Source organism: Cavia porcellus, unplaced genomic scaffold (genome assembly GCF_034190915.1).
Source record: "Cavia porcellus strain 051 isolate PalLab524CR breed Dunkin Hartley unplaced genomic scaffold, mCavPor4.1 scaffold_20, whole genome shotgun sequence".
Classification (NCBI taxonomy): Eukaryota; Metazoa; Chordata; class Mammalia; order Rodentia; family Caviidae; genus Cavia; species Cavia porcellus.
In genome coordinates, this window is record NW_026947503.1 from 28,826,465 (window position 1) to 28,841,740 (window position 15,276).

The 15,276-nt window shown below is 38.6% G+C and overlaps 1 protein-coding gene across 1 annotated transcript; it reads right to left on the reverse strand.

Annotated features, from left to right (window-relative positions):
• Nucleotides 1-12,017: 12,017 nt before the first annotated feature.
• LOC100734085 (zinc finger CCCH domain-containing protein 11A-like) lies at nt 12,018-15,039 on the reverse strand. Its single transcript, XM_023566840.2, has one exon. It carries the CDS (start codon nt 14,853-14,855, stop codon nt 12,486-12,488), a length of 2,370 nt encoding a protein of 789 aa, XP_023422608.1. The 5' UTR covers nt 14,856-15,039; the 3' UTR covers nt 12,018-12,485.
• Nucleotides 15,040-15,276: the final 237 nt, after the last annotated feature.

Below are 15,276 nucleotides of genomic sequence, written 5' to 3' on the forward strand. Positions count from 1 at the left end.
AGTTTTAAATGGGAAATAATTTTTTATTCAGAGAATTTTAATTTTTATTTGCACAAAAGATACTCATTTTGTGCCAGTAATTGTCAAGGGGGCTGACAGTCAGGGCCAGTGATTAATATGTAAGACCTGTGCTGCAACAGAGCTTACAGTCTAGCCCTTGTATATAAACTTAATGAGCATATACTTTTCCTTTCTTCCGTTTCTCCTTTCCCCTATCCCAGTTGTTCTTTCCTTTGTAAATATTGTATTGTCTTGTTAGTATAAAAAATAAATAATAATAAACTGAAAGAGTAATAAGATCTAAAATGTACCATAGATATTGTAATAATGAAAGGGAAAGAAGGTGCTCAAAAAGAAAGAACGTTTTTCATTTTTCATCATTTTTACTAATAGTTTATTAATACATTTTCAATATACATAATGATCACATTCATTATATAGAATTTGTGCCTCCATATGCTATAACTTGATTCTCCCTTAAACCTCTCTTCCCCTTCTTATTTACAAAAGGTTTGTTTCCGGTTTTTCCTCCTTTTTTCATTATTTTTCTTCTTTTTCCTTTTTTCCTTTCTCCCTCCTTCTCGCTAGTTCCCCTTCCCACTTCGACATTTCTTCCTATCTCGCAATATCTAGCCTACATTCTAGTTCTTATTTATACCTTCAGTATCTCACACCAGAGAAATAGTGCAGTGTATACATGTGTGTTAGTGTTGTTTCATTTAAAAGTATAGCCTATTACTCAATGTCTATTTATTTGAGATGCCCATTTTTAGATTGGGTCTTTAAATTTGAGGGATTTGTCTTTTTCAAAACCTTTATAGATCTTCTTATTCTAGATAGTGGTCCTTCGTAAGGTTCAGTTGGCAAAAATGTTTTCCCACACTGCTTGTTGTCTCTTCACTCTCTTGGTGGTTTCTCGTGCTATATAAAAGTTTTATAATAAGATGAGATTCCAGTTGATTCTTTGTGATAGTGGCTTACCTGGGGTTGTGTTCAAAAATATGTTGCCTACACCGATGTCTTTAAGACTTCTACCTATTCTATCTTCAAGGTCATTTCTGTTTTAATATTTAGATCTTTGATTCATTTTCAATGTAGTTTAGTGCATGATGAAAGATATGAGTCTAGTTTTCATCTTCATCATGTGGAAAGCCATTTTTCCACATTATTTTTATCAATATAAAATAATACTAAACTTATTTACTTTTAGTATTTTCAAAATAAGGTGAAACCAATAACTTTTTTGCCAAATTAATTTGCATTTGACAATGTTAGTATTGTAAAATTTTCAGTATCAATTATCAGAAATGAAATACCTCAATGAATGAACTTAATTTTTTCTATGATTCTGGTTGCACATCAAATTGAAGTAGAAATGTATCAAATTTCCCCGTAATATCAACAGTGATCCTAACAATTTAATTTAATTTGATTTTCATCCACTTTGGCTTGTGACCAAACCATTACCAGAAAGTCATTTCTGAATTGAGGATTCATTGTAATTTGATAACATATTATTTGATCAATAAATTATTAGAAAGTAATTTTATGCTCAAATGTTTCAGCTCTTCTAGATTCTTTTAACATTTTTTCTAACTTGGTCATCATTAGAGAAAATAATCTAAGTAACATAAAGTCAAATTTTCTGAGATTTAACGTAGGCATAGGTTCAGATTTTGTATATGTTCCTTGTGAACATGAAATTACATACTCACTCACACAGGGTAAGGAAATTATAAATCGTTTACCCACAAGAACTGCTACAGCTTCTAAATTGCAATTCAATAATTTTGTGAGTCTTTGTAGCAGTTATAGTGACAATAAAACTATTACAGACTTTGATAACTGGAAAGATAGTGGTACTTAGTAAAAACCTAAAGGAGAAGAAATTAGAAAAAAACTTGAGAAGACATAAAAGGGTTATTTTCCTTGAACGGACTATCTTTAAAAACAGAGATGTTAATAAATGCTATTGAAATTGCAGAAGGAAGCACATAGTCTGGTATAAAAAGGCTATATGCCTCAGAGTCAAACATGCAGTTGGGGATGGTTCAGAAGAACTATCGGGAACATGGTATTGGAAACTGCAGGACGTAGGGCCCTGTTCCACAGTGGCACATCCGTAGGTAGCTAACTGTGGCCTTCAGAATTCAGTTATGCGGAAAGTAGACTTGGAAGCAATGAAATTGGACATACAGCTGAAGAGATTTGCAAAGAGTATTAAAGGTAGAAACTGCTTTGTTTGCACTCTTTAAGGTTAAAAAAAGAGAGTACAATATAAAAGAAAAGAAAAGAAAGAAATTTGGGGAAGAAATGCTAAGCATATAGAAATGAGGATTCGAGGTTTTGAGAAACTCTCAGCTATCCAGACTGCAGAAGATGTGAACGGAGAAAGCAACTCACTGTCAGGAAAGCTTGGTCTACACAGGACATCAAAAACACGCCTAGAACACCTTGTCCCAGTGCCTTGGAAGATTTACAGAGTCACAGGGTAGACTCACACAAACAGCTCTTCACAGAGATTGTGTCATTGGAGGCCTCCCTCGGCTGTCTGGGAGGAAGTTAGAGGCAGAGGTGGGCTCTTTCTACAAAGGTCTGTGGAGGAGCCTCTTGACTAATGGAGTGACATTCAAAGAAGACCACAGGACTCTTTAGAATTTTATCCTGCAGAAACCTGGCCAGTTTAAAATAAAACAGACAGAGAGGATGAAACCAGAGAGATGCGTGGGTGTCTCAAAATTACCAGGAGAAAACAGACTGAAAACACAACTCAGCAGAAAACAGATGCTGACTTTTAGGGAAAGGGGACAATGCCCACCTTTCCATAAAAGATGCCAGGCTGCAGGCCCTGAAGGTGTAGCCGCAGCCAGAGAGCTCTCCTTGACCTCAAAATCAGACTTACTTTCCTACCTCAGTCTCTAAATGGCTTTGTACTGCTGGCTGATTTTTTCTTTTCCACTTTCTGTCTTGGAAGGGGACTATCCATAAATGTAATTATGTGGCAATGTATTTTTCAGTGCAGACAGCTTGTTTTCTAGTTTCTCGAATGAAAAGCCACTTAGTCATAAGAGGAATTGTGCCCAGAGCCTAACCCATGTCTACGTGCAAGAGGATTTGATGATCAAATTGAAGACTTTTAAACTGATGAGTCTTATGGTAACCATTGTTAACCTTGTACTCTGTTCTTACATCATGTACTATGTCTATCCTTGGTTTTGACTGACAGCTTTGTTTTGCCATATTTGACTTTATTCTCTCCCCCCAAAAAAGTAATAAGAACTAAGGAGTAATAAAACCCAAAATGTGTAAATTTTGTTGTAAAAAAGAGAGGGAAAAAAAGTGCTCTAAAGGATACAACAGCAAGTATGTTTAGGGGTGTTAAATATTAATGACCATATTAATGTTTTTGGTTGGATCATTGAACAGAACTGTTTGCAGTCTCACTGTTTGAATGTCCACTTTGTATGCTTTGATACTGTGACTTGAACAACTATCTCTAAGATGATAATATGTAATCTATTAACTGTTGATTTCTTACTGTTTTTTTTTTGTAGTTCTGTATTACTTACTTGTACCCTTACACTGCTTTGTTTTGTTTTGTTTTTTCTCTTTTTCCTTTTAAATTAAAAAAAAACTGATGAGTCTTATTATTTTGGATTGAGTAATGCAATGAGATTCCAGGGGGAACTCCAGATGGAGTGCATGCACTTCACACGTGACTGGATACAAATCTTTAGGGGCCAGTGGATGGACTATGTTGACTTTAACAATCCCCCCAAAAGGGTACACATTCTAATCTTTTATGTCACTTTATATAGCAAAGGGCACTTTGTGTATGTGGTTTGAAGACGTTTAGATGGGAAGATTTTCCTGGATAATAAAACTGGATGAAATGTAATCATAAAATTAATTAATTATAGTGCCTAGACGGAAAGGTCATAATAAAAGAAAGAGATGTGACAATAAAAGCAGAGTCTGAAGTAGTAATTTATTCATGGATCACAAAATACGGACATCCTCTAGAATGTGAACAAGGCAAGGAAATGTACTCTTTCCAGAAATAATCATATTTCTTATCTCTGTTTTATTTTATCCTGTTTTATAAGGCCTTAAATTCTGAGTATTTCTTTCAAGTACAATAGCAAACTAATATTCAGACCTATCTATTATGTTTTTTTACTTATAAACACATACAAGCATGGTGTTAGGTATTTGTAAAACAGGTTTTTATTAACCATCTACTATGTGTCAAACTGAGAAATACTTATTACTATATTTGAAAGTAAACTTTTGTGTATGTATGTGTGTTTGTGTATCTGTCTGTGTATGACTAAAAGGACTTTTAAAGAGAGGGGACTTTAAGTGTAACCTAAATTAAAGTATCCTAATAAGATTATATCACCTTGAAGCATATATAATATTGGCAACTAGCCTAAAATACTAAAAAGATTATTTTATGTGGACTGAAAGAACTTCAAAGTTATTTCTGATCACCATAGTTCATAGTGAAATAATCATTTAAAAGTTTTGGTCTAAACATATGACCTTTTAGTATTTAGTAATACAAATATTTCCCTCCAACTCTATCAGAATGTAATCATATTTTTTATTGGTTCATGTTTGCAGTACATCATGATTATATTTGTCATGGGGTTCTGGTACATGTAATAGAAATGCATTTTTTATAAATCTGAAAAAGATTTGAATAATTAATTTTTCTTTTCTAGCAGTTATTTAATGTGTGTTGATTTGTAAAATGTATTCCTGGCTTACCCCAGTGACTCTGCATTAGTGGTTTCCTGAGGATCCTTGTCATTGTACCAACTTTTGTTTCATCAATTAACAGGAAGTTTAAGTAACAAGTGTCCAAATTCATAATTTTATTATTTTTGTTGCACAGTTACTTTACTCCTTTGTATCTCCTTCAGTATTTAATTCATGCTTTCTTTGAAATATCAAGAGCACATTTATAGTGATGTTAGTAACAGGAAATATGCCAAAAGATAAAACAATCTTCAGAGAAAATATTATTAGTTTTACATAGTTGAGTGCACCAGTATTTCGTGCATAAATATTTATGATTGTTATCTCTTTCTTTTAGAGTTTTCCCTTAAGAAGTCTGTAGTATGTAGTGACCTTTGTGTCTTTTCATCTGTTTTGCCTACAGTTTCATTTTGTGTCCAAATAAAATAGCTACCTCTGCTGTTTTCTGGGTTCCTGTCATTGTTTCCCATCCTTTGACCTTCAATCTATGAATTTATCTTGAGTTAAATGTGTTTTTCCTATGCAGCATTTTGTTGAATTGTGTTTCTTGATCCATTCTCCCAGTTTCTTTTGATTTGTGTATTCATATGATTTATATTGATGATTATAACTCATATGTATTGAATTATCCTTGTCACATTACTTTCCTCTTGTTAGTTCTCTGGCTTTCCACTCTGTTTAATTGCTTGCCATGCCTGGAGGCTCTTTTCTTATTGATGATCTTGGAGTTCTGGTCTTTGTTATCCCTTCTTTAAAAACTTCCTTCAGAACACATTGTAGAACTGCTTTGATGATCATAAATTTCAATTGTTCTTTGTCATACAAATATTCTATTTCTCTACTGATTGTTTGTTTGTTTGTTTGTTTGGAGACAGAGTCTCACCATGCAGTTCAGGCTGACCTTGAGCTTACTTTGTAGCCCAGGACAGTCTCATGCTTGTAGCAATGCCCCTTCCTCAGCCTCCTGAGTGCTGGGACTGCAGGCATGTGCCACCATGCTCAAGTCTCCATTGATTTTGAAAGACAATTTTGAAGGGTACATCTGGCCTCGAGATGTTTTCTTTCAGGACTTGAAATACTTCACTTGATTTAAGGGTTCGTATTGAGAGATCTGCTGTGATTCTGCTTAATTTTCCTTAATAGGCAATTTGTTTCTTTTCTCTTTTAATATTCTATTCCTCTGCTGAATTTCTAAAATCTTATTATATGCCTTGATGTATATTTATTTTGGTTGTGGCTAATTGGAATTCTGATGCCTCATTTATTTGTATGTCAAATTCTTTTCCCATGCTTGGGAAGTTTTCTGTCATTCCTTCTCTGAAGAGATTTTTTTATGTAGTTTGTGCTAACTCCTGTTTCCTATTAACCCTGATCTCACATTGTTCTTCCTTGCATCATCTCGAAGCTATTGGATTGATTTTTCATGATCTTTTGCTACTTTAAAAAAAATCTTTATTTTCATGATTGCTAATCACAGCTCTGTCTCTAGATCTGATATTTTGTTCTCACGTTGGTTGAAGCAGCTGTAAGCTCCTGGATAACTGTTGTTGTTGTTGTTTTGTACCAGGAATCAAACTCAGGACCTTGTGCTTGCCAGGCAGGTGTTTGTGCCACTGAGCTATATTACTAGCTGCTGGGTACCTGTTTGAGTGTGTTTTATGGACTCCATTTCTTTTCTATGTTTGAAATTCATACTTCCCATCATTTTTGTAAGCTCCATTATTTTATTAAATCTATGTCTATTCTATACTCACTGAACAAGTCTTTCATTTTGACAATCATTTCTTTTCTTTTCTTTTTACTTCAAAGATTACTTTTGATCTGATTTTTTTCTAGCCTCGTTCATCTGTTTTTGTACTTCGGCTACTACTATTCCAGAAAATTCCGGTGGACGGTGCTCTTTCTTCCATCTCATTCTCCCTTTGGGGGAGAGGGCTAACAGTTTAGAATTATATTTTGTTTCTGCATCTTGTCATTTTCTGTTTTAAAACTTTTATTTTCTGTGGTGATGATTGTAAATTGCTTCTGGTAGATAGCTTTAGCACTAGTACTGAGGTTTCCCTAGGAAATGTCTATTCCTCAAAGATGTCTCTAGGTTTAGCTGGCTTGCAGATAGTGTGTCTGTCTCAAAAATCCTAGATTTCCAATTTATTAGGGAACAGAAGTTGCTATCTATTTGGCTCAGCACCCAGACCTTTGGTACTGGATTATGGTGATGATTATAACTCCAGATAACCACAGTGTTGTCATCCATGGGAGAGTACGTGATTACAACAAGTATGATACTAGCTAATGTAGTGCTCTGAACAATAGCAGTAGCATCAAGCACAGCCTAGAAACTGACAAACTCTGATAACTATTAACTTGGTATGTTTAACACAGAAGCATGATCTATAATTATAGAACAAAATTCAGCATAATCAGGAACCTACATGTTGTGAGTTTCCCTTAATATAATGATTTTACACTAAGGGAGAGGGAGATTTCAAAGGGATAGTGAAAAGATAGCGAGAAAATTAAAGAGAGATAGTAGCAGCAGGCTAAAAGAAAGGATGATCACCTAAACTTGACAAAGTGGAGAAGAGGACAGGAGAGAAAGAATGAAGGAGAAAGCAAGAGAATATTGAAATGAACCAGACAGCAGAGACAATATCTACTCATATGTAAATTTCAAAAAACTCAAGAAAGCTAGTTGAGGGAAGAGAAAAAGAACAAACAAAACAAAATAATATAAGTAACATCTAAACCATCATAAAAAAAGAAAAAGAAAAACAATACAAATAATAAAAATAAAATAAAATTCCTCCTGGGCCGCAGTTCTGTGGTAGTGTCCAAGTCAGAGCTCAAATACCTGCTGGGTGATTGTTATGATTGATACACTGTGTTGACTTGAGACCTCTAGAAGCTTAACTAACTCAGCACTTCCATATCCTGGGGTGTAAAGGACACTTTCTCTCTGCTCTAGGATGTTGTTCATTGTGTCAACTAGAAAAATGTGAAATTTTAATTAAGTAACTTAGCAGGGGGCTCCTCACTTTGTAAACATCTTGAGCCTGTGCACTAGAAGGGCACAGAGATGGTGTGAGCGCTAGCCCCACCCTACATTCAATATAAGGGAGGAAAAGGAACTTTATGTTTCTCCCTCTTTTGCTTTTGTTGGTTTTGTTGTTTTATGCTGCCTTGAAGTGTTGCCTCAGTGCCATGCCATGCTGCCTTGGAGCCAGCTGAGTACAGACCGAAATCTCTACAAACTGTGAGCAAAATAAACCTTTTATTTCTTAATTTAGGGAGTTGATGGGCTGGGGATTTAGCTCAGCGGCATAAGCGCCTGCCTTGCAAGCACGTGGTTGTGAGTTCCATCCCTGGTACCTATTATAAAAAAAAAGGGTGAAAAGGTGTTGGGTATTTTGCCTCAGCAAGGAGAGAAAAGTAACTAAGTAACCATGCCAAGTCCACTCTAGGGTTAGTGCTAGGTGCAAAGCTGATCTTGGTTTCTGCTTGTAGGGACTGGGACCAGTCTGCAGCCAACAGCTTTCTGTATGTCCCTCAGCAGCCACCCACATCTCACCCTGCGTGTCTCTGTCACTCTCCCAGCTGCTGCAGGGCCCTCAGGTACAGATAGCCTGAGGCTGCTCCCATCCCAGGTACGGCTGGCCACTCCCACCCTCATACAGCCTCCTCTGGCCCACTCACTCCACTGCGTGTTTCCTCTACTCCCACTACTGGGAGACAGGCAGGGCGAGTACTGACTTGTTTCCTCAGTGTGGCCTAGGGTCACATCCATCCTGCCACTTCTCTCTCATGCCCTGGGAGCGGGGCACTCACTCCCTTCACCACAGCCCCTGCAGTCCCTAACCTTGCTCTCCCTAGAGGTTCCAGTTAGCTGTATGTTTTTAGATGATTTCTTCTGAGTAACTCAAACATGGGTCCTTCGCTATTCAAACATGTTGAATCTCTGACAATTTTATTAACTTTTCACCTACAAATCATCAGTTGCAAATCTTGTACTTTTCTTCAGGTAGTACACAAATACATGCAGCATTTTAAAAAATATTTCTATATTAATCTAAAACAGGTGTAATTTTCAGCAACATAATTTTATAGATTTTAAAATATTATTTATTCTGTAATTATAATTCCAAACACATTAATACTGGCTTAAGCACTTTGGAAGGAATGAGTTTAAAGGAAAAAAGAAAATGTCTCTATTCTATACAGAAGTTAACATCATCAGCCTTTGAACTGACAGTGATTCTAAATGCTATTTAATCAGAAATCCCCCAAAGGCAAATTTTATGAGTTCTGTATGACACCACATCTGTTCTTGTGTAATGGGTCACAGTTTAAAAAACAGACCAAAAAAGTGGTATGAAATCATCTTCAGACTATGTGTGTAATACATGCCAAAATGAATTTCACGTTTAGACATGTGACCCATCCCCAGATATCTCATGACATATATATATTTTACAAAATCTGAAAACTATCCAATATCCGAAATACTTCTGTTTCCAAGCATTTCAGATAAGGGGACATTAACATGTTAATGGCTGAGTCAGGACTAGCATGAAGCAAACTAAGAAACCTAGATCTCATTTTTGAGACAAACCGAAGAATTCTTGATATGATATTCTTATTTTCCTGCTTTGATGTTATATGATCATTAAATAACAATTTTGTTGCAACATTATAAAAATTATCCATATGAAAATAAGTGTAACCACCTTTCAACATTTACTAGGTCCTATCAAATGAAATAACAACTTATAGGTACTGTCCCATTTAAGGTCCACAGTGATCACATGGGACATGTTAAAAATTGCAGTAATTTGCCCAAGATTACACTGTAAATGGAAAAGCTAATATGAAACTAACTTCTTTATGGTTCCAGATGTCATCCAACCATCATCTATACAGATTCTCTCCTGTGTCACACTTTGTAGATTCAAAGAAATTTCACCTATGGTAATCTTCATGCCAATAGTCTGATTCAAGCATTCTTATCATTAGTACTTTCCAGATGAAGAGAACAAGGTTCAAAGAAAATACACAATTTTTCAAGTGAAAACAGCTGATAGTTTATAGGACATGGAATTTTATAGGATCTAAAAAATTTTATTCAGACAAAGTCTAATCTGAGTTGAAGATTAGCAAAAGGCTGATATTAAACTAGCTAGTTAGTTCAGCCTAATAATTAGAATGCAGATCATGGAAGGTTTCTAAGAAGCCTGTTTATTGGAGATAAATTTATGTATTTATTTGATAAAACAAATTACAAATTAACACAAACAATACTTTAATACAAGTAAAATTGCAATTAAAATTACAAAGTAATGACTGAATTTCTTTTTTCTCAAAATGGTTGATTTCATTCTGACTAGAAGACTCCAAGGGAAAAAAACTTTAAAATTTGGTGAATTTGGGGAATTCCATCTTTGTAATATGCAGTCAATAAATTGCCTGTGTGCTGATCTTTTCTGGGAGTTTGGGGTTTCTTCACAAGTTACTTTAACATTACTTAAGAGAAAGAGACATAAAAATAAGAAAATTGACTTTGGAGAATGTGTTTCTTTACTCCAGGGGTTGGGAATGCATAAAATCAATTTTTTCTCAGAATGACAATATAGAAATTTAACTTAGTAATTATTATGAAGAGACAACACAAAATAAATTTATGTATTTATCTGATAAAACAATTTACAAATTAACACAAACAATACTTTAATACAAATAAAATTGCAATTAAAATACAATTAAAATTACAAAGAAATGATTTTCATTTTTCTAAAAATGGTTGATTTCATTCTTACCATTTTTAAATCCTTTTAGGTGGCACAAAATGCATCCAATGAATAGTCTTTGTGGAAAATCTTATTTGTCTTTTTTTTTTTTTTTTTTTGGAGGGGGAACTAGCCAAGAATAGAGTTCATATTCACACTTTCTAGGCAATCACTGTGCCTCTGAGCTATATCACTGGCCCCATTGTTTGTCTTTTTAGCCTGTGTAGTAGCAAGACTAAGTGGAGTACTCATCACGTGCCTGGTCAATCAACAAGATTATAATGTGGCCCACACTTTTTTCATATACCACCAAATGACCGGAAGCCTATAATAAGTCATCGTGGAACAACAGCTTTGTCTGTCATCCTACAGTATTTAATATAACGTAACCAACCACTATGACCAAAACAAATTTATCTACAACTATAATAGCAGGGAACTTTCTATTACTCTAAAGCCAATCAATGCCTGGCCGCCTGAACTTACAACTATAATATTATTTTTCACTTTTCTACTCTAGTTTTATTTGAAACACACATATATATTTTTCTTTCTGTAGTAGTAAATGGTTCAGATAGTGTTAAATATGAGTCACTAACTAATATAAGTGTTTTACATGTGAAACAAATTACTTTTTAAAAAGAATAACAGCTATATACAAAAGGGATATGGGATCTATAAGCTGGTTCCAATGAAATGAGTTTATATAATCTGTATCTAAATCAGAATTTTCCACCCCTGCTCTGGAGAAAGACTACTGTACCATTCAGCTAAAGAGGGATTGGTAGAGTTGCATCTAAACATGAATTTCAGACACTTCTGTTTGTGCAGAACCAACCAGATCCTCCCTACACTGAATGTGCCGTCCCGTGCCTTTCTTCCTGTTCTATAATCCTGCAAGACTACATGAAATTCCACTCTTGATGGGCCACTTAAAACAGCAGTTCCCTAGCAGTCAACATGACAAGTGGCACAGTTTCCCTGGGAGAAACCACACTGGGCTCCCATAGCAAAATATCAAAATGGAAAACTTCTTTCCTCCTCCTGATAATGTACCACATCTCTTTTCAGAACTATACCTCCTCATGCTGGTTTCTTCACAAGTCTAAACCTTAGGTGATAGCAAGACCAACATCAAGCAAAAAACAAATGAAGAAGACTGGAAAATTCCCCCAGAACACCTTAAAATCCGTCCTACAGGAAAATTTAGTGTACTACCATGGTCCACAGTAAATAATAGTAGCTTGGATGAGTGATAGTTCAATCACAGGAGGAGGCAAATAATAATAAGGGAAAGAATTCTTCTAATCCAGAGAATCCTTTCCAAATACAGGGAATCCAAGAAGTAGAATATTAGGCTCAGGGGACCTCTGAAGCTTGAAAATCTCTTTAAACGGTACACCAATAATAACCTGCCTATTGCTTTTTGAAGCAACTAAAGCATCAAAATCAGATGCAAAGAACTGTGTCCATATTTTGGGTTTCTCAAGAAACACTTTTAAAGCTTACTTAAAATCTCCAAATACCATTAAAAAGACATGACAACTCAGATTGTGTTGAGTCTTTTGTTTTCAGTGATAGCATGAAATTTAGACCACAATAGCAGCAGCTATTCTTAATCATTTAAACACCTCAAGGAATCAGTAAGTTTTTTCCATCTTTTCATTCTAGATCTCCGGCTCAGTCTCTTTCTGTGTGGAAAGAAGGATGGTACAGAATTTTTTCTTCCCTCAAAGATGCTTAACGATGGCATCAAATGGACAAAATGGTTAGCAAGAGACTTGAAAAATCTAACCCCCAGGAATCCATGTAGATAATTCAGAATTATACTTCTGACTTGGGATAAATTCAGGGATAAAGAAATAATCTTCTCAGGTACAAGGGACAGGAACGGAAACTAAGCGTAGGTGGTGAATTTTTTAAGTGCTCTCACTACCGCCTTTAAAAGCTGTCAATCAGTTCTGAGAGTTCAAGCAGAAGTTCGTCTGCATCTTTGTCAAGATCCAAGTCGATCACAGCTTCTAAGTTGTCTCCTAAAATTTCCTGTACTAGTTTCTCAAAATCATCCTCTGTGGGAAGTGGGGGTTCTCCTGTGGAGGGAGAGCTGGCTTGGCAAGTTTCTGTGGCCATTTGGGATGAGGAAGGGCCAGATACTTCCAGGGACCACAGGTCTGGAGAAGACTGGCTTGGAGGCAGCACAAAACCGTCTCCAGGTTTTTCTTTCTCAGGCACAGGGACTGATTTGTTGGCAGAGGAGGGTGGAGCAATAGCCGCAGCTGCTCTTTTGGCGGGGCTCACCTGCAGGGCACTGATGGAGCTCAGTGGCTTCACAGCTGCAGCTTCATCAGGATGCAGCTCCACGGCCTTGCGTTTTTGGGGCAACTGGGGAGATGGAACAGCTTTAACCCCAGATGGTTTCACACTTACTTTGGGTTTAGCTTTACCCTTTTTTGCCAAAGACTGTGGAGCATATATCGTATTGAATTTTGAGTCCCCAATCGCGGAGGTTTCTACCTCCATCTTTTGGCATGGCTTTGTGAGACGCGGCTCGGTAAGGTGACATGTGACACCTGCCACAGCGGTAAGCACAGGTCTCTCCACGTGGGCACTGCAAGAGGCTGCGTCTCCCTGAAAGGGTGCCAAGGCTGACTTCTCCTGCAGTGCGACCCCCTTCTGCTGTGTCTGCATATGCTCCTCTCTCAGGGTCTCACACCTCCGGACTGAAAGTGTGGTATGGACTCCTACAGCCTCATCTGAAGGCTGCTGTTCCTTAGCTGGTGTTGTAGTAACTCTGCTCTGAAAAGTAGTTTCACAGTCTTCATGAAGCTTCTTCTCTCCTTTCATGCCTGGTCTTCCGGGGACCTGGAACAGCTGCCTTGTTCCTGGGGTGGCCTCAGGCTGGGGCTGGGAGCTGGTGCCCCTCTCCGAGCTCTGCTGTACCCTCAGGGCCTTTTCCAGCTTGATCTCTGCCAGGGTCTTAACGTGCACGTCCTGCAGCGACTTTCTTATATCTGCAGGCTCCTCTGAGTGTCCTTTGTCAACAGCAATGGGTGGCAAAAGGACTATTTTCTTACTGTCGTTACTGATCTTTACCTTGATGCATCTCGCATCCCTTTTGCTTTGCTGTTTTTTTGATGGCTGCTGCTGCTGCTGCTTTGCAGCCAGGATCTCAGAGAAGGGTTTGATTCGGACGGTGGAGGAGCTGCCCGTTCTTGATGTGAAATCATCAGCTTTGGAAGGACCGGCTGTCTTGAGCTGAGTTAGCAACCCTCCGTGTTTGTGACTGGCTCTTTCAAGAAGAATTTCTTCTAACGTCTTCACATGGATCTCACTGACTTTATCGCCTCTCGTGGTTGCTTCATCACTGGCTGGCCTAGTTAATATGCCCAGTCGCTCCTTGACAGACTTGGACACATGCCCTTTCTTTGGTGCTTGGTCAATACTTGTTTCTGGAGCTTCAACTTTCTTTCCTGGCAGCTCTGTCAGGCTCCACTTTGGTGGGGGATTACTGTCACCACCGGCTGAAAGTTTTCTTTTCCCCAGTCTCTCAGAAAGACTCAATGGAACCAAGGGGTCTTCTCCTTGGCTTGACAGAGTGACTGTCCTCACCACAGTGCGCACATGCCCTTTTTCAGGCCCCGGAAGGAGCTGAGGTTGGAGCTGAAGACTGGAAGCTCCTGAAGAAACTTCTTGCTTTAAGTTGACACCAGGTCTCTGTGCAGAAGCCACCTGTGACCCATTAGGGACTTCAGGCGTGGACAGCGGAGGAGGTGTTATGGTTCCATTGCACTTCTCAGAGAACTGGTCATCTTCATCTTCATCAGCTTGTGTGGCACTCATCAAAATCTGTGGGTGCCTGGAGCAAGGAGCTCTTTGGTAACTCTCCCCTATCATTCCGGGTGTGCTCCACAGTGTGGGGGAGCTTCCAGCCTGGACCCCGAGTTTGCTCCCCTGAACTGGGAGCAGGCTGGCCTTGGCCTCCAGCGGGGACTGCAGCACGGAGGACACTGCAGTTTTGCTGGGAGGTAGGAACAGGCCGTCGACATAGCGACCTCTGTCGTGGTGGAAAGCACAGTTTAGCTTTTGACACCCGCTAGGCTGATTTTCCCAGTAACACGGAATTTCGCTGCGGTTCTTGTCCACGGCCATGTGCCGATACCTGCACAGCGGTCGCCAGCAGCGCCCTTCTTGCCACAGCGTGCAAACCGTTTCATTCCCCAGAGCAGCTTCGCAGTGGCGGAAGGGGCACGCGTCCCCTTTGGTACATGTGGAATAGAAAAAGAAATAGCAGTCGTCCCCTTGATTACACATGCTGGAAGAACTCGCGGATCACAGTGGCTTCCTGAAGTGAGCCTCTGCTTCCTGCGGGAGGGCCGGCCGGCCTCCTGGGATGGCTGGGTCTTCTGATCCTCCAGACAAGCACAGGATCCTCTTTAAAAGGATGCTGCTCTCAGCAGGAGCACCTCGGTCTGCACTGAGTTCCCATCTGTTAGGATCTTAAGACTAAGGAGTCCGTTTTCCAGGAATCCCTTGAGCAGCGAATATCTACCAACCTGCTTCTCCAGAGGCAGAGAACAGTTGGTTTCCAGGGATGCTCAGTCTCCAGGGTTCCCAAGTAACAGGAGTGGGGGAGGGGACAAAGGCCATTCTAGGAGCCCTGGGTGGGGGTGGGGCGCGGCAGGTGGGGTGGGGGGTGGGAGAAGTGAGTGGAGCAGGGTCCCACCCACCCCTG